A 20306-nucleotide genomic window follows, 5' to 3' on the forward strand; every position below is an offset into this window, starting at 1 on the left:
TGTTAGTTTTTCTTCAGCTCATATTTATATTTGTTAACTGATTTAAATTTTACATATGATTTAATTAATTAGCTATAATTACCATTATTATAATAATTATTATTATTTGAATATACACTCAACATTTTTATTTAAATAAATTGTATGATCAATAATTAAATATATAAAATTAATTTGTTAATTTTCAAAGTACAGGCACATCAATTACATAAGCATCACAAAAAAAATTCACAGTTGAACATCACAATTTATTCCAGCAAGCTGTTATTTAACAAGAAGCCTCACCTTCTGAACAGTTGTGTCCGTGAAACGGCCTGCGGCAGTCGCACCTGTAGTCTGACCACAGATCCACACAGCGCCCGCGCTCAGCGCAGGGGTCCGGCCCGCACCAGTCTCTCTTCTCACAGCCCATTTCCACATCCGGCTGCGGACCGAAGCTCTGGGGAAGAACCGGCTGAGAATCCACCAGCAGATCCTCAAAACAGCCCAGAAATCCCGTCCTGGATGCGGTCCGGTTGAGGTATTCCTGCGGCACCCCGCCGAGGTAGACTCTCTCTAAACCATGCAGCTGGAAGGACATAAGCTGGTTGTGTCCTCCATCCTCAGCTCTGGTCACATCGTCTGATAGCAAGGTCAGAATCAGTCTCTCGTCCACACTAACCGAGACTTCGTGCCAGAGTCCGTCGCTGAAATCCCCGCTTAACTGCACAGCCAGCTTTAAGTCTCCCGATTCGACTCTGGAGTGCAGGTCTCCACCAATTAGCTCCAGTATGAAGAAGTGCTCTTGACTTCCCCGAAAGAAGATAATTAGATCCGGCAAGGTCGTCCTGAACCTCAGCTGGACGCTGGGCCCTTGTGATCCCACCTGCCTGCGGGTCCTGTTGATATGCGGGACCTCGATGACCAGATAACCTCCCGCCGTGACGGAGAAGGTAGTGGATGTTTGGCAGGTGTCACCGTGGAAGCCTGAAGGGCATGTGCAGGTGTGCTGATGCTGGTCTCTGAGCAGTGAAGGCACACAGGTGGCGTTGTTTTGGCAGGGTTCAGGCACGCAGCCGGTCAGCGGGACGTCGCAGTCATGACCGCCCCAGGGCAGCTGGTCCGGCACAGGAGGCGGACAGTGACACGTGTAGTCATTAATGGCATCTTCACAGCGGCCGCCGTTCTGGCAGGGTTCGCTCTCGCACTCGTCCAGGTTAATCTCACACACCACACCTGCAGGGGGAATTACACAGACTGAGCTCATGGATGCATTCAGCCACAATAAAAGTGCACGCAAACTTACATGCAAAAGCCAGAAAATGTAATTACTTGGAATAAAATTAACTAAATGAATTTAAATAAAGTATAAAAATAAATTCAAAACATTGATAGTTGAAAATATTAATATTGAAAAATAAATTAAAAACGTAAATACAAGAGTGGATATTTAAAGTGTACATGAAATAGTTCCACTTTAGCACAAACAAGTATATTTAATACAACTTTAGTTGAACTTCAGTACTGCTTTTGCACAACTAAAATGCATTTAGCACAAAAGTAGTTGTTCCAATTTAGCAGACTTTACCCATGTATAGTGTGTCACAAATACATTTAGTTATACTAAAGTCCATACGAACAAAATTTTGCTTAAGCATACTATTTTTTCACGAGGGTAAATAGGGACAATTTTCACACATTTTTTTTCTGAGTGTAGTTGTCATGTAATAAAAAAACATCTCTTACTCAGTGGAGAATGTGAGAATGACTATTGTGGTTTGGGGTGGTCTCTAGCTGTGACAGGATCAGGAAACAGTGGTCTACAACCACATGTACACCTACAAACATCTGAGAAACCTATAAGGGCCATGCAGTGAAGGACATTTTCAGAGACTCTGCTTCACTCTGAAGGATATGTACTGTCTTCTTTGCTCTCATGCTATGGAAACTACTAAAAGAATCCTTGATTGTTAATGGAGAAATCCAGAATAATAAAAACGTATTTCATCCGAGCTGTAATAAATCCTTTGTATTTCCTGTGCCTTTTAATTGTAGTTCTCGGCTTGTGCTTAAATGTTCTCTTGAAGATGGCAGTCAAAATCATCCTGATGCTCAGCTTTCATCTGTGCCTGGCTCATCTAGAATGGGATATCAGACCTCAAGCTGAAAAACCCTGCACACATCAATGTACACAGAAACAAAAAGACAACTTCCAAAAAAAGCATCTACTTAAGAAAACCCCCGAAACAATGGACCTTGAGGTTTGGAGCAGTTTCTTGGAGAAGAATCAACTCTGCAGTAATAAAAAGAGATCTGTACAAAGCTTCTTGGATTCAAAGCAAAAGAGCAAGGTGGAAGAAGTCTGCACTCCAGCCGGAGGCAAGGTGTTTAAACCCGACTCTAATCTGTGTATTAGCAAGAAAACGTTCACTTGCTTTGAAGTGTATGTGAATATTGATGAGTGCAAGGTCTTTAAAGTTAGCAATGTGAGCCAACACATCATTCTGGGCTGTGACAAGTTCAGAGAGAAATGTCTCCCCGTTCATTTTGAGTTTAACAAACAAAATGATAAACCACAGAATGAAGGTAAAAATTGTAAATCTGCACAGTATGAGTCTGTGTGGCCTGGAAGAAGCACGTGTCCTTGTTATTTTCCAAGTTATAATAAATGTTATCAAATTATTTCAATAACTGTATTATCAACTTTGGTATTTTTTTTTTTAATTAGTTGTTATATACTAACATTTTTATTCAAAATGTTCTTTAATATGTTTTTATTCATATAATGGAATATGAATAAAATGTAAGGCAAAATGACAGAAAATTCATTTTCATTGTAAATATATTTTAAAAATGAACAAAACCAGATGATAAACCTTTAGTTTAACAGGTAATTAATTACCTGGTATGATGTAAAGGTAAATTATTGTTATTCCTAAAACCCTTTAAGAATTTGATAGTTTTTTTATTATTATTATTATATTTTTGATATTTTTCAGCCATTAGGGGAGGTGAAAAGTAAGGAAAAAGTTGTTTAAAAAAAATCCCATATAATTTGCTGCTGATCACATTAGCATTAAAACAAAACCGAATTTTGCTCCAAATTCATCAATTAATTAGCAGAAGCTGTATGGAATAAATACTAACATGGACAGGCTGAATGTGCTCAAGCTGTCAGTAAATCTGGCTCTTCATAGCCAAGATTATGAAGATTCCAGGTTTGAAAAGATCTCAAATTAAATTGAAAGATTGTAAAGTGAGACAGGATGCTTTACAGAAATTAATTGCCTACTTCCTGATGATCTCATTCTAACTACATAAACCTGTATATAAAATTGTATCTGGACTGTTAAATCTCTGACTAGTCCCATTTCTTAGCAAGTTTTCTATTATCAAATATCAGAGACAATAATAATTATTTTATATCTTTTGGTTCTTAAAACTACTGTTTGTGCTTTATATCGTGAGACCTGAAAGTATGATTTATCTTACAGCAGCAGACACATTATTTAAATGATATCTGAGCAAATGGCTGATCACAAAAGTTAATCAAAAATCAAAAGATATGAGGAAAAATAAATGCTGACTTTAAAGGAGAGGTGGTGTGTCGCTTCCTTTGAACACCATTACCATCTGCCCTGTCGAGAAGGGTCTGGCTGCAGACTTGCACATGCAATCTCAGTTCTGCAACCTGCAATGTCACTTGCAATCTACACAAATCATGCATGTTGCCAATGGACACAACAAGTCGCTGTGGTGCTTAAAATGCAAATCCGTTGCCTCGTAGAAGAGCAGAATATGAATGCAATGCGCAAAGTCTCCTGTGTCCCGAAGAAAACCATTAATACATAATATGGCTTAATGCATTAGGGTAGTGAAATATTAAAAGACCAAAATCGATACACAGTTTATTAATAAAGTGTACATCTGTAACGGAGTTTAAATAATTAAATGCATGCATAAATTGGGAAAACTCGCCACTGGTTGTGCACTGCTTCTATTCACGGTCATTATATTAGTGGGCGGTGCTATGTAATCATATACAGTTTTTGTAATGTTACAGAACAGTGAACTAAAGGAAATTAACTGACTTTTAATTGCATTTACTTTAATCCTTTCTCTTTAATCAGTAATTTAATCCTACTAACGGGATTGGCACGTCAGCATATGGTTGCAACTTAACTGCTGTTTGTTTAGTCTGAGGGACGACTGTTAACTACTGCTGAATAATAGCACTGCACCAGTAAATATGCCCAAACTAAACAAAACTGAAATGTATGCAGCTGAGAAGAGTCCATCACTGCGGATGACAGCAGGTGTCAAACACACAGTCTCCATTGTGCAACCGTTCCTGCAAGTTATGAGTTTTTAAAAGCTTGCGGTTGCTTACAATATATTTTGAATTCCTTGGCAATATTAAACATGAAACTAAATTAACTGAATGGCTGCCTTGAAATGATGAGTGTAACAAAAAGTGCTATACAAATATAAATTGATTTAATTCCAGCACATGCCATGGAGAATGCAAAAAGCTGTTACATTACATTAATCATTTAGCTGATGCTTTTATAATGCATGAGGAAAAACAACAGAGCAGACATGTGTGTCCCGAAAAGAGAGAAACTAGTGAAAAAGTGATTTTCGTCCTCGGTACTAAAAGTTAAAAAAGCATTTTTGTTACTTAAAAATAGAATATTGAAAAAATTGTTGCAACATTTATCATTTTCATTTAGTTTAACTTAATGTACTAAAATAATTAAAAATGAAATTAAAATTAAAATAAAAATTTGTTAACTAAAACTATAAAAAAACATCATTATTTGAAATAAAATAAACATTAACAAAATATAAAAAACTAAAACTTTATTTTATGTCAGCTAGTTGTTGAGGCAACATTTTTCATTTAGTTGAAGTTTAATTAAAAAAACTAACTTACACTAAATAAACTAAAACTAAAAATGAAAACTTAAAAACTAAAGACATATTTAAAAAAACGAATAAACTAATAAAAATAACAAAAACACAACAAATTTAAAACTAACTAAAATTAAAGGGATATATATATATATTAATTAAAAAGTACAATATTATCTCAGTTACACTAAAATATCACTAACCAGTACAAATAAATTCTTAAATCAAGATACATTTACTTGAGATGCAGCATGACAAAGAAGTCTTGTTTACTAATTTATTGGAATTTATCAAAATTTTATACTAAAATAAAATAAGTTTATTTTTCTGACCCCAGTGTCAGATATATTTTCTTGTTTTATGCATAAATATTTAGATTCTTTTTTTAGAAAGCAAGACTTCTTATCTCATGTCATGTTGCATATATTTCCTTAAAACAAAACAAAAAAAAGCCAGAAATGACTTGTTGCATTATTTTTGGAACTATGTGCTAAACAAAACCTGAAGGAAAACCCAGCACACATTCTACAGTATATGATATTCGACATAAGCAGAGCCGCACACTCATTTCCAGTGTTGTTCTTAAAACAGCAGAATTGCGAGCGCTCTGCAGGTTAATTCGACATTAGTGCAGGAATCCTCCGGAAAGCTCTGACGCTTTACCTGTCAGGAGAAGCAGCCCGCTGCAAATCACTCTCACTATTAGTCCTCTCATCCTGCCAAAGGTCCAGACGCTGACACACAGCTGACAGACGTCCAGCGATTTCTTCCTCTCAGTCGCTGTCTAACTTCTCTCTTTCTACTTTCCTAGTTTTTTCCCTCTTGCACAAGTCGATCCACCTCTCGGTACCAAGTGTCCAGGAGTGATTACGACAGACGCATCCAGCATGACTCCCCCTCCGCTGGGATAATAATCCTCTGAGCCTCCCGTCCCGTCCCAGCTGACATCAGGAATGCCTGTCTGTCCGCCGTAAGCGACTGCTTTCCATGCCACCAGAGGACCACTCATTACTGGAGATGTGATTTGAGTCCTGTCCGTGTGGGAAGCTTTCAGAATAAACTAAACCACTTTCCAAATCTGAACTGATTTAAAGCACTAGGCATCAGAGCATCTGCTGACTTTGTAAATAGTTACAGAGAAAACTGAGCATCATACAGTCAGTGCTGGAAGATTATTTACATGCTGTAGTAGATTACTGAATGTAGATTACATTATGAAAATTGCAGTTAGCAATGTAATCTATTACACATTTTAGGTAATGTGATCTGACTACTTTTTGATTACTTTTGACCCAACTTGTTTATCACATTGATTTGAATAAGATAAACTTTAGTATAATTACAGGTACATCTCAAAAAATTAGAATATGGTGAAAAAAGTTCATTTCTTCTAGTAACTTATTTCAAAAAGTGAAACTTTCATATATTTTAGATTCATTACAAACATTTCAAAAGTTTTTTTGTTTTAATTTTGATGATTAGAGCTTACAGCTCATGAAAGTCAAAAATCAGTATCTCAAAATATTAGAATATTTACATTTGAGTTTCAATTAATGACCATCCCTACAGTATAAATTCAGGGTCTCTCTTGTTCTTTGAAACCACAATAATGGGGAAGACTGCTGACTTGGCAATGATCCAGAAGACGATTATTGACGCCCTCCACAAAGAGGGTAAGTCACAGAGGGTCATTACTGAAAGGGCTGGCTGTTTACAGAGTGCTGTATCAAAGCATATTAAATGCAAAGTTGACTGGAAGGAAGAATTTGGGTAGGAAAAGGTGCACAAGCAACAGGGATGACCGCAAGCTTGAGAATACTGTCAAGCAAAGCTGATTCAAACACTTGGGAGAGCTTCACAAGGAGTGGACTGAAGCTGGAGTCAGTGCATCAAGAGTCTCCACGCTCAGATATCTTCAGGAAAAGGGCTACCAAGCCACTTCTGAACCAGAGACAACGTCAGAAGCGTCTTACCTGGGCTGTGGAGGAAAAGGACTGGACTGTTGCTCAGTGCTCCAAAGTCCTCTTTTCAGATGAAAGTAAATTTTGCATTTCATTTGTAAATCAAGGTCCCAGAGTCTGGAGGAAGAGTGGAGAGGCACAGAATCCATGTTGCTTGAAGTCCAGTGTGAAGTTTCCACAGTCAGTGATGATTTGGGCTGCCATGTCATCTGCTGGTGTTGGTCCACTGTGTTTTCTGAAGTCCACAGTCAACGCAGCCATCTACCAGGAAATTTTGGAGCACTTCATGCTTCCTTCTGCTGACAAGCTTTATGGAGATGCTGATTTCATTTTCCAGCAGGACTTGGCACCTGCCCACACTGCCAAAGGTACCAAAAGCTGGTTCAATGACCGTGCTGTTACTGTGCTTGATTGGCCAGCAAACTCGCCTGACCTGGTATTGTCAAGAGGAAGATGAGAGACACCAGACCCAACAATGCAGATGACCTGAAGGCCGCTATCAAAGCAACCTGGGCTTCCATTACACCTGAGCAGTGCCACAGGCTGAGAGCCTCCATGCCACACCGCACTGATGCAGTAATTCATGCAAAAGGAGGCCCAACCAAGTATTGAGTGCATAGAAATGAACATACTTTTCAGAAGCCTGACATTTCTGTTTAAAATATCCTTTTTTTATTGATCTTATGTAATATTGTAATTTTCTGAGACACTGAATTTTGGGTTTTCATTATCTGTAAGCCATAATCATCAAAATTAAAAAAATTATGAGATTAATCGGATTATGAGAATTTTATATGTCCAGATTATCCAGATTACATATTATCAGATACCAGCACTGCATGCAGTACACTACACGATGGAGAATCACACGCTATCAGACTTCCAAGTTGTTCTGAACGCAACAAACTAGCTAAATGTGGGACTTGTTCCTCGGAGACACATGATAAATGTAAGCAATATGCAATTGATCTCCTCAGACTGGATGAAGTAATCTTGAAGCTAAAAAATCGGAGTCTGTAATCCAGAACTTCAGATAATAATGTTAACCACAGGCCTTAGTTTACTAATGGATCAAAAATTGCTGTTTTAAAAACCTGTAGAAAACTCCACATCAAACCTCCAATGGTGTGAAAATGCTCATTTTCTTTCAGGATTTAGGACTAAAACTGTGCAGCTCTGTATAAACTTTCGAGATCTTGACAAACCCTGCTTGAATCAGCGCACGAAATAGACATGCTGTAATTTATTCAAACTAAAACTAAAACCATTTTAAAAAACAAACAAAAAAAAACAGTTTGGTTACTTGAAATAAAAGAAACCTTGACCAAAATATCATAAAATATAAAAAACCTATTGGCAGTTTAATTTAGTTTAATGATGTACTAAAATAAAATAAGTGAAAAACAATATAGACAGATTTTAAAAAAAATACTAAAAAATAACAAAAATGCACAACGAAATTACAGTAACTAACTAAAATTAAAAAACAATTATGAAAAAATTGTAGATAAAAGTATCTCAAACTTTTTTAAAATTTCAGCTATTGCCAACGCAACACTTCTCATTTTAATTTAGTTTAGATGTACTAAAATCTCAAAATGAAATAAAAATTAAAAAAACAATGAAAACAGATTAAAAAACTAAAAATACACAAGAAAATTACTAAAATTTTAACTAAAATTAAAATGCAAATGGAAAATCTGAAAATTGAAATGTAAAAAAAAAATGATTCAAAATATTAATAAAAACAATAGTAGTATCTCAAAAATGATACTAAAATTTAAAGTAAATATTTTTTGTTTGTTTGTTTGTTTGCTTTAGTTTCAGCAAAATTACTAAAACTATAATTAAAATTAAAATGGAAAACATGAAAATAAAAACTCATAGTACAACAATAGTATCTTAAATGATATTGAAATTTCGAATAGAACGCTTTATGGTTTTAGTTTCAACAAAATTACTGAAACTTTAACCAAAATTAAAATGCAACTATATATGAAAATAGAAACTATAATAGTATCTTAATCAAACTAAAACAACAGTTTGTGGAGTTTTGCAAAAATGTAAATAGAGGCATGTTTTGCTTCGTGCGCCTGCAATACGTTGTGCATTATTTTGAATGATGTGAAGTAAAGTCATGTGATATACGGAGCACACTCACACACCGTTGAACCCCGCAGGACACGAGCACCGAAACGCATTGATGAGATCTTCACAGCTGCCTCCGTTTTCACACGGCGAGGACTCGCATTCGTTCACGTTAACTGAACAGCTGTCGCCTGCAAAACAGAAAAGGTCCAGTTACTAGCAGCTCTTTGAGAAGACAGTGTTAATGATTCAATTCAACTCAAGTTTATTTGTATAGCTCCTTTCATGATGCAAATGGTTGCAAAGCAGCTTTACAGAAAATGTATTTAATAGTAGCTTATCAGTGGTCACTATCTCAAGTTGATGTCCATATGGCAGAAATGTACAGTAAAATTCATGCAGTTAGTTAATGACAAACAGACGGTGAACACTATGACCAGCAATGATTATATGTTGCCAAGCAAAATTTGATAGTTCTGTATGCTGTTTGAGGGTTGGCATCATCTCAGGCTGGATCCAGACTGAAGCTTGTGTGATTCAGAAACAGAGAAGCATCAGCCTGACCTGTAAATCCAGCACGGCAGTGACACAGGAATCCGGCTGCGCTCTCGTAGCTGAAGTCCGTGTCCAGATCAGGCAGAACTCTGTAGTGTCTGGAGTCGGATCGCTGGAAACACTCACCGCCGTTCTCACACGGCTGCGTTTCACACTCATCCACATCAAGCTCACAGTTCTCACCTTCATAGCCTGAAGTAAGTGAAGTAAAAAGTCGTGACGTATTGTCAAGTATGGTGACCCATACTCGAAATTGGTGCTCTGCGTTTAACCCATCCAAGTGCACACACACAGCAGTGAGTAGTGAACAAATGCACACACACACACACACACACACCGTGAACACACACCCGGAGCAGTGGGCAGCCATGCTGCAGCGCCCGGGGAGCAGTTGGGGGTTCGGTGTCTTGCTCAAGGGCACCTCAGTCGTGGTATTGAGGGTGGAGAGAGCGCTGTACATTCACTCCCCCCACCTACAATCCCTGCCGGCCGGGGACTCGAACCAGCAACCTTTCGATTAGTAAGTGAAGTGAAGTGAAGTGACATTCAGCCAAGTATGGTGACCCATACTCGGAATTCGTGCTCTGCATTTAACCCATCCAACGTGCACACACACAGCAGTGAACACACACACACACCGTGAACACACACCCGGAGCAGTGGGCAGCCATTTATGAGCAGTTGGTGGTTCGGTGTCTTGCTCAAGGGCACCTCAGTCGTGGTATTGAGGGTGGAGAGAGCGCTGGACATTCACTCCCCCCACCTACAATCCCTGCTGGCCCGAGACTCGAACCTGCAACCTTTGGATTACGAGTCCGACTCTCTAACCATTAGGCCACGACTTCCCACAAACAAAGTAAATAACATGAGTTAAAGAACTGGGTGTAAACTCGAGGAGAACTGACTTCATATACTGTTTTAGTATCACTATCTATACTAAATCTAGTAACACTATAATAAAGTTATTAATAATTTGAATCAGGTTTTATTTTCCAAGTTAAGAAAATGTTTTGTAATTTTGTCGTGCATTTATATCATTTTTAGTCAGGGTTTTTTTTCTGTTTTATTTGTAGTTATTTTAGTGCATCACATTAAACTAAGCTAAAATGAGAAATGTATTTGGCAACTAGCTGAAATTAAATAAAAGTTTAAGTTTTTTATATTTGATTTCAGTTTACATTTATTTCAAGTGGTGTTATTTTAATGAGATATTTTTATAATTATTTATAATTGTTTTTTATTTCTGTTTTCATTTGTGACCCTGGAGCACAAAAGCAGTCTTAAGTAGCTGGGGTATATTTGTAGCAATAGCTAACAATACATTGTATGGGTCAAAATTATTGATTTTACTTTTATGCCAAAAATCATTAGGATATTAAGTAAAGATCATGTTCCATGAAGATATTTAGTAAATTTCCTACTGTAAATCTCAAAACTTCATTTTTGATTAGTAATATGCATTGCTAAGAACTTCATTTGAACAACTTTAAAGGAGATTTTCTCAAGATTTAGATTTTTTTGCACCCTCAGATTCCAGATTTTCAAATAGTTGTATCTCAGCCAAATATTGTCCGATCATAACAAACCATACATCAATGGAAAGATTATTCAGCTTTCAGATGGTGTCAAATTGACACTTATGACTGGTTTTGTGGTCCAGGGTCACATTTTATTTGTAGTTAAGGTAGTGTAGTTTATTGTACTTTAATAGTAGTTTTAGTCATTTTGTTGTTTATTCTTGTCATTTTTATTATTATTTTTTACATGTTATTTTAGTGCATCAAGTGAGATATTTTGCTGAAATAAAGTTTTTTATATTTTATTTCAAAAATGTTTTTTTGTGGTTTTAGTTTTAGTTAACTATAAGAACCTGCTTCTTACAGTACATCCAGTTTTTATATTTTATTTCAGTCAACATTTATTTCAGGTAGTGTTATTTTAATATCATTGAGATATTACTATTACTGCGAGTACCTACTATTATATTTTTTATAAATATTTTCAATTGGTTTTTGTTTTTATTTTCTGCTTTCATTTGAATTGTCCTTAAAGTTTTAGTAATATTATTGTGCATTTGTAATTTTTATTAGTTTTTGTTTTATTTTTATATATTGTTTTGTTATATGTATATATTGTTTTGATTTAATTTTTATCAGTTTTAGTTATTTTAGTAAATCAATTAGTAACAATTTGTTTAATAGTTTTAGTTTGGTTTACTATAACAACCCCACTTCACACAGTACATCCACTAATGACCAAAACACCAGCAGATTCATACACGATTACAAGCAAAACTTATGAAAGATAAAAGAAATCAGTAAAGATCCTGCAGCATTTGAGATGCAAATACAGACACTAACTAATGCAATGCGGTGTCAAAAACCCACTGTACATGCAGTTTGTGCAGCATTAAAGCATCTTGTTTGTTTCCAGTAAAGTCATAATTTAACAGAAGATTTAATCCAAGCGACATACAGAAAACGTAGTATCCTTGAATGAAGCATGCAGTGCAGTGCTGATCGTTCATGGATCAAGTGAAGTGAAGTGACATACTGCCAAGTTTGGTGACCCATACTCAGAAATCAAACCTACAGTCTTTCACATCTTTAACTTCTAGGCCCCATAGCATTAAGAAAAGCATATGTGTGTGAAGGGAAATGTACAGTAACTCTTAATGAGTTTAAAGTAAGATTAAATAGTTGGATGAGGTTAAAAGCTCCAGGGAGAAGATTATTACTTTAACAGATGGACTTCACTTGTGCTAATAGAAACTACACACAAAAGACCATATTTGAACTATTTTATCATATTTCTGGAATATAAGTAACATCCCGTGATATTTTAGTGTCAATGAGATACTATTATAGTTTTTTGGATCATTTTTATTTTTCAAATGTTTTGATTTTAATTTAAATTTTTAGTTAAAAGTTTAGTTTTTGTCATTTTAGTAGCCTTTTTAAAAGTTTGTACAGTTTTTTTATATATTTTTATTTTCAGTTTTAGTTTTCACTGCAAAAAATAATTTTCTCCCTCTGTATTTTTTTATTTTCAAGTACAAATATCTAAACATTATTGAATCAAGATGCATTTACTTCAGAAGCAAAATGACTTAAGATATTTAGTCTGTAAAATTTATGAATTTTATTAGTTTTTGCTTAAAACAAGAAAAATATCTGCCAAAGGAGAAAGAAAATAATAATGTGATTTGCTTCTGAAGTAAATGGTTTTGGTTTAAGGATGTTTAGATGTTTGTACTGGAAAACAAGACAGAAATACTGAGGAAGATCATTTTTTGCACCGTAGTAAATTTAGTGCATCAAGTTAAACTAAATTAAAATGAGAAAATTTTACTTTATATACATTTTTTTTACTTCCGTTAACAATTATTTTAATTTCAAGTAACTAAAATGTTTTTTAAATGGTTTAAGTTTTTTATAATAACCTTTTTTTATCATCTGACTCGCAACTTATATTCCAAAGTATTTGTGCCGAATGAGAGATGTATGTGAGCCCATGTTTATTTCTATAGAGCATTTTCCACACATTTCCGTTTCAAAAAATTAGTTTAGGCTTAGCCTTTATAATAAATTAGGTTTATAACAAATGCCACTATAATTTATCTTTAATAAATTTTATTTATTAAATTAATATTTTATAATTAAATTGTTCACACCTGTTCTGTTGTGAATACTGTTAAATTTAAAAGATTGGTTGTTTAGTGAACTAAAATACATAATGTTTGTAAACAATAATTATTTTATTAATATTTTATATTATTTCTGAGTATTATTCTCTTTGCAATACCTTCATGTTTCTCTAGATGGCAGTGTGGTGTAACACAACATCACTGATGAGCACAATATGATGCTGAGACATCATCACTGCAATTCACTTGCCATTAATGCATAAATAAACACAATAAAGAGATGATGAGCAGGTTAAACTGAAGACTGGTTACCAGGCCAGCAGAGGCAGGTATACTGGTTAACTCCTTCCTGGCAGGTGGCGCCGTGCTGACAGGGGCCAGACTCACACTCGGGTATGTCGACTTCACAGAAAGAGCCCACAAATCCAGTACCACTGCAGTCACACTCATAGCTGTAATTCAAAACACCACAGACTGAAAAACACATCATTTGATACACTAGCTGTGTGGTTTTAAAGGACAGAGAGCCAATTACAGACAGAAAATGCTTATACGTTATACAATCTGCTCAGACAGATCATTCACATGCCATTCCACTTCTACTTTAATATCTCCTCAAAGCCTTTCATTCAGTATTGCTTAGCAGTAAGTTAAACTGGATTTATTCTAAGCTTGACCAGCGGCGTGCACAGACCTCCAGAGGGCAAGGGAAAGAAATTGCATTATGAGGGCGCAGAAATGTTGGTCCCCCTCAATATTGATGTATCGATGTGTGCATGCACAGTAGTGGTTCGTGCAATTCGACAACGAAAAATGCAACCTGTTAAATTAAGATTTATTCATGTCTACACCTATCCTTACAGTAGTGTATATACAGTAATTATGTGTTATATTCGCGGTTGTGGCTAGAAGGGATACAGCTACTGGAAACCAACAATAAATTATTTTTTCTACCTATTAGATTGCGTTTTATTATCGTCTACACTACCCCAAACCTAAACCTACCCCTTACAGTAATGCAGATGCATTAAATATTGTTGTTCAGCATGAGAAAAAGGAAATATTGCGCATGCGCAGTAAGCCCCGGTTGGAAAATCTGACGGGTAGGATAAAATGTCATGACACCGGATCATTTTTGACACTGATATGGTGATTGCAGTTTAAAATAACTAAGAAGTCACATTTGAAAGAGAAACATGACTTGATGCACTGGTTAATTAAGAGACTGGATGATTTGATAAAGTAATAGTTGATTCCTTGACCGATTTATTAGTCACTGACTGACTTGATAAATGATGGCCAACACTTTACTGATTTACAACACAAAAGGCAACACAAAACAAATAGAGAAATTAAAGATAACTCTTATTAAAGTCTGTTACAGGTTGGTTGGTTGATTAAGGCACTTGCTTAATGTAGACATTGGTTGACTGGTTAAGAAACTGATTGATTAGTTAAGACACTCATTGATTAGCCACAGCAGTGACTGATTAGTTTAGACACTAGCTAAACAGTTAAGGCACTGGTTGATTAGTTAAGACTCCGACTGACTAGCCATAGATTGAATAGGTAAGAAACTTTTTTTATTAGTTAAGGCACTGACTGATCAGTAAAGGTACTAGTTGATAAGTTAGGTTCTTGGCTGACTAGCCACAGATTGATTAATTTAGAAACTGATTTATTATTTAAGGCACTGGTTGAATGGTTAAGACATTGTTTGATTAGTTAAGACACTGATTGACTAGCCAGAGATTGATTCATTTAGACCATGTTGATTGGTTAAAACATTGACTGATTAGTTAAGACACTGATTGATAGGCCACAGACTGATTAGTTAAAACACTGGTTAATTAGTTATGGCACTGGTTGATCACTTAAATTACAGAGTAATGTGTTAAGGCCACCTTCCTGCAGAATTTACCCTAATTAAACAGCTAATAATGTAAACTGTACTAGTCGGTGGTTCTCTGGTTATTGATTAGTGGTCTGAAACCTCCATGATCAGACTGAAGCCGGATCAATTCACTCACCCGTTCACCATATCCAGACATGTTCCTCCGTGTTGGCAGGGTGAACTGTTACACTCGTTGATGTCCAGCTCACAGTTAATGCCCTCGTATCCCGGCACACACTCACAGGTGTACAGACCCACGTGATCATGGCAGGTGGCGCCGTTCTGACAGGGATCTGCCTCACATTCATCAACATCAACTTCACAGTTCACTCCTGCAGGACAAATCAACACAGAGACTCACTCACAGAAGAAACCAGTCCTCTCTAAACCGCTGCTGCATCTATGATGTCTGTGTTGAATACACTGTTGTATATATGTGGCATTGTCATATTTAAAGTACAGTGGTATATGATAACATTACCAGGGTATATATACGATCAATGAAAAGTTTGCACACACTTGACTTGTGTGCAAGATCTTACATGATCATCGCAGAGTGTGTTTGCTGGTACGATCCATGTTTACCGACCAACCAATAAAAATGTGACATGAAATCAACGCTAAAACATAAAACTGCTCAACCTCAAGCTCTTATGCCTTTTTTCAGCACACATACACTCTTAAAAATAAAGGTGCTTCACGATGCCATAGAAGAACCTTTTTGTCTAAATTGTTCCATAAAGAACCGTTAACATCTGAAGAACCTTTCTGTTTCACAAAAGGTTCTATGTGGTGAAAGAAGGTTCTTCGGATTCTAAAAAGGTAAGAAAGAGATGGTTCTTTAAAGAACCTTTGACTGAATGGTTCTTTGTGGAACCAAAAATGTTCTTCTATGGCATCGCAGTGAAGAACCTTTTGACGCACCTTTATTTTTTAAGAGTGTAAAAACTACAACTGCTAAAGTGTGATTTATCATGCTCTTTTTGTTTACCAATAGCGCATGCTGATGACATTTTATTCTACTGTAGAAAAGTGCGTCGTATCGTACGAGTCAATAGGTATCATCATCGTACAGTCTACTAAATAGCCAAGTTTATTAGATTCCCGTTGTACTGTGTGACATGCATTGATCTTATAGGATTGCTAAAATCTTGCAGTGTTGTTTTGGGATTTAGACTTTATGCTTGTAAGTTAAGTTTTTGGTTGCTAAATAAATAAATAAGTAATTGATGGTAAACTGGTAGTGCATTTTAGTGTATTTCAAAGTACCATGAATACCACGGTACAGCCACAGTACATTTTTGACAGCCTTACCTGTAAACCCAATGAGGCATTCGCAGATATAGTGGTCCTTCCCGTTGATGCACGTCCCATTGTTCTCGCAGGGTTGGGATGCACACTCGTTGATGTCAATGTCACAGTGGTAACCTTGGAAACCAGGTACGCAGTAGCATTGATACAGGTCAATCCCATCCTGACAGATAGCGCCGTTTCTGCAGGGCTGCGACAGACACTCATCGATGTCTTCTTCGCAGTGTTGACCCTGGAACCCCGCGGCACACCGGCACTCGTAGCCACTCGCCGCCCAAACACAGGTGGCATTATTAAAGCAGGGCTCATCGGCGCAGTCTCGCACCCTCGTCCCGCAGTCGTCCCCGCCGTATCCGCTGGGACAGTGGCACGAATATCCGTTGACTCCATCCACACAGTAGCTCTTGAGCCCCATGCAGGGGTTGCTCTCACATTCGTTGATGTTTCGGGTGCAGTTGGGGCCGGCAAAGCCGTCAGGACACAGACAGGTGTAGTTCTCAGTTCCTGCGGTGCTGAAGCAGCTGGATGGACAGCCTGCGCTTTCACACGGGTCGTATAAACGCTCACAGTGCTCGCCTGTGTATATAGGCGGGATAAGAGAGCAGATGCACAGGTAGCCGTTCAGAGCCGGGACACAGGTGCTGTTGTTTTGGCAGGGAGAGGACAGACACACGTCAGAAGTGACTGTGCAGAACAGACCTGCAGATACAGACCATGATTAGTGTCACAGACTACAAGAGCATTTTAACAAAGATGATCAACTAAAAAAAACATTGTTTGATGTTTCTATGAGGTTAAAGGTCAAGTGTGTGTAGGATGAAATTAATTGAAAATTCAGTGTTTTTTAAATAAACTATGAATGTTGGCTTGACAAAGACTTTGAAAGTTTTGAAAAAAGTTTGAAGATAGACAGACAGACAGACAGATAGATAGATAGGTGGAACGGTAGACATAGTGACAGAAAAATAGAATGATAGCTAGAGAGAAAGAATGATAGATATAGCAACAGAAAAATAGATATAGTGATAGAACGATTGATTGATTGATTGATTGATTGATTGATTGATTGATTGATCGAAAGATATAGCAATAGAATGATAGATATAGTGATAGAAAAATAAATTAGATAGATTAAAATTCAGTAAAATCCTCTTCCTGTCATTCTAATTCAAATCCCAGTGTAACTTCCTGTGTGTTGTGGCCAATTCAGTTAAAATTCACACTCATGAAATTAAAGAGAGGTGCTTCTCTCTTTAATTTCATGAGTGACTATGAGAAAAGACTCATATGTCAGGATGCTGTTCATAGACTTCAGTTCAGCATTCAACACAATCATCCCTCAACAGCTCACTCACAAACTGGCCCAGCTGGGGCTCAATACCTCTCTGTGCAACTGGCTGTTGGACTTTCTGACCGGGAGACCTCAAGCAGTACGGGTCGGCAGTAACACATCCAGCACCATCACACTGAACACTGGGGCCCCCCAAGGATGTGTGCTGAGCCCCCTCCTCTTCACTCTGCTGACCCACGACTGCACACCATCACACAACTCCAACATTTTCATTAAGTTTGCGGATGACACGACTGTGGGTCTCATCAGCAACAGAGATGAGACAAACTACAGGAGCGAGGTGAGCCGCCTGGCCGGGTGGTGCAGTGACAACAATCTCTCTCTGAATGTGAAGAAGACGAAGGAGATTGTTGTTGACTTCAGGAGAGTACACACTCAGCATGCCCCTCTGACCATCAACGGTGCGACTGTGGAGAGAGTGAGCAGCACCAAGTTCCTGGGTGTGCACATCACAGAGGACCTCTCCTGGACTAACAACACTGTAGCACTGGCCAAGAAAGCACAGCAGCGTCTCTACTTCCTCCGCAAACTCAGAAGAGCCAGAGCCCCGACCCCCATCATGTGCACCTTCTACAGAGGCACCATCGAGAGCATCCTAACTAGCTGCATCACTGTGTGGTATGGCGCTTGCAACGCATCCAGCCGCAAGTCACTTCAACGCATAGTGAGAGCAGCTGAGAAGATCGTTGGTGTCTCTCTCCCCTCCCTCCAGGACATTTACAGCACCCGTCTCACCTGCAAAGCCCTCCGCATTGCAGGTGATCCCACCCACCCGACACACAGCTTCTTCAGTCTGCTGCCATCAGGGAGGAGACTGCGGAGTCTCTAGGCGAGGACCAGCAGACTGAAGGACAGCTTCATACATCAGGCTGTCAGGAAGCTGAACTCCCTCCCGTCCTTGCCCCCCCTCCCCTCTTTCACCCCCATTTAACACAGCAACACACTAGGAACTCTGACTCTGTGACCCCAAACCCCCCCACCGACCAACAAACTGTGACCGGCACCTGTCACTTGTGCAGCATTGGCTGATCACTACCCATCCAACGTTGACTGCAAATTACCTCTTCGGACAGTCTGACAAAAACTATCCGAACAGTCACTTCAACTTGTCACTTTAACAGACTGATAAGCTCTTCTTGCACTACACTCATAACAAAACAAAACAAAACAAATCTGCACAGTTTTGTTTTTGTACATTCAACTGGTTTGCACTCCATCTATTCAGCCTTATGCACTTTATCTATCTCTCTTTTTTATTTTTCTACAATGTCCTCAGACTGATAAGCTCTTTTGCACTACAAATATATCTACACAGTGTTGTTTTTATTTAACTGGTTTTGCACTCTATCTGCCAGGCGCCTTATGCCACTTTATCGATCTAATTCTTATATTTTTCTACAATATCCTCATTTGTATATTTGTATAGTTGTATGTACATATGTTTAAACTGTATTTATCTGTATCTGAACGTGTTTAATGTTAACTGTATGCACCAAGGGTCTGAGAGTAATGCAATTTCAATTCTCTGTATGTATGTGCTGTACATGTGGAAGAATTGACAATAACTGTGTGACTCTAGCATAGGAATAACCATTTAATCAAATCTACAACTCTCTGCTCACCAGCTGGAGATTTAACTTCTGCACCACACCGTCTACTCAAAGTAAGTCACAAAGTAAGAGTAAGTGAGGACAGTGTGGAAGATTCAGCCTAACCTAACAGATCTTCAGCACACTTAAAGCCTCTTAAAGAAGCTTCCCATGAGTGAGACTCTGCCCTGCTTGTGAAGACCACGAGTCTTATGAACTGTATTCCCTCAGCAGACTCTCACCTGACAGTCTATGCAGCTTTATGTCACCAAAACCTGATGTTCAGGACAGGCCCGGTATATGACAGCACTGCTGACACACATGGTGCTGCTGACTGCAGATTTACACTGGGACTCCTGCAGGATAAAGGGACTTTGTACCACTAGTACCTCCACCGGCAGATGGGGAGCGTCTTACCAACTCTGACTAAACCTCCACCAGATGCTCCGTCAATGGGTTGTTGTCAGCTTAACCGACCACCACTCACTGAAACTAATCCATCCTCACGCATGTGATGCATAAATATACCTGTCCATATAGATCTGTCATTCACAAACCCTGGGGTGAGATCAGGACCTGTTTGATGTGGTTTAGTGCTGATTACTGCTGATTAAGGGTAATGAAATACTCTGCTACATTTGAGAAATCAACTACAACTGTATTAAGATATATTTAATCTACCCTGCTAATACAGACAAGCTACTTACATAGATTAACCAGCAACCAGTTTCACCAAAGACTGGTCAATTTATGGTTAAAACAAGACAAAAAAAACTCTGAAAACAAGACTTCATATTTTAAATCTTCATGTAAGAGTAACTTTTATATTGTTAGTAATATTTCAAGATGAACACTTACTGGACTGAAACAAATCCTGAGTGTCAGTTATGATTATCAGGCTTTTGAGGAACATTTGTTTGTTCATCTCTCAATCATCATTGTGTTGCATTGCATTATATGTTTTAAAACTACAGAGCTTTGATTGTCAATCTAAGCATTTAAATATCATCTTAAGACA

The 20306-nt window shown here is 37.6% G+C and overlaps 2 protein-coding genes across 2 annotated transcripts in view; one reads left to right on the forward strand and one right to left on the reverse strand.

Annotated features, from left to right (window-relative positions):
* Positions 1 to 20306, forward strand: part of LOC306849892 (uncharacterized protein) — a gene marked incomplete at its 5' end in the record, with an annotated part of 704045 nt that overhangs the window by 339115 nt on the left and 344624 nt on the right. The gene's annotated exons all lie outside the window — the stretch shown is intronic.
* The window catches only part of LOC306849026 (protein crumbs homolog 2-like), a 37077-nt gene that overhangs the window by 9193 nt on the left and 7578 nt on the right, over positions 1 to 20306 (reverse strand). Inside the window, exons 2-7 of the mRNA XM_079383874.1 lie at positions 16352 to 17047; positions 15174 to 15369; positions 13456 to 13595; positions 9507 to 9689; positions 9020 to 9133; positions 286 to 1215 (exon numbers count right to left, since the gene is read on the reverse strand). Coding sequence (XP_079240000.1) covers positions 286 to 1215; positions 9020 to 9133; positions 9507 to 9689; positions 13456 to 13595; positions 15174 to 15369; positions 16352 to 17047 — 2259 coding nt within the window. The remainder of the gene's footprint in view (positions 1 to 285; positions 1216 to 9019; positions 9134 to 9506; positions 9690 to 13455; positions 13596 to 15173; positions 15370 to 16351; positions 17048 to 20306) is intronic.

The sequence above is a fragment of the Barbus barbus genome (genome assembly GCF_936440315.1).
Source record: "Barbus barbus genome assembly, chromosome: 29".
NCBI lineage: Eukaryota > Metazoa > Chordata > Actinopteri > Cypriniformes > Cyprinidae > Barbus > Barbus barbus.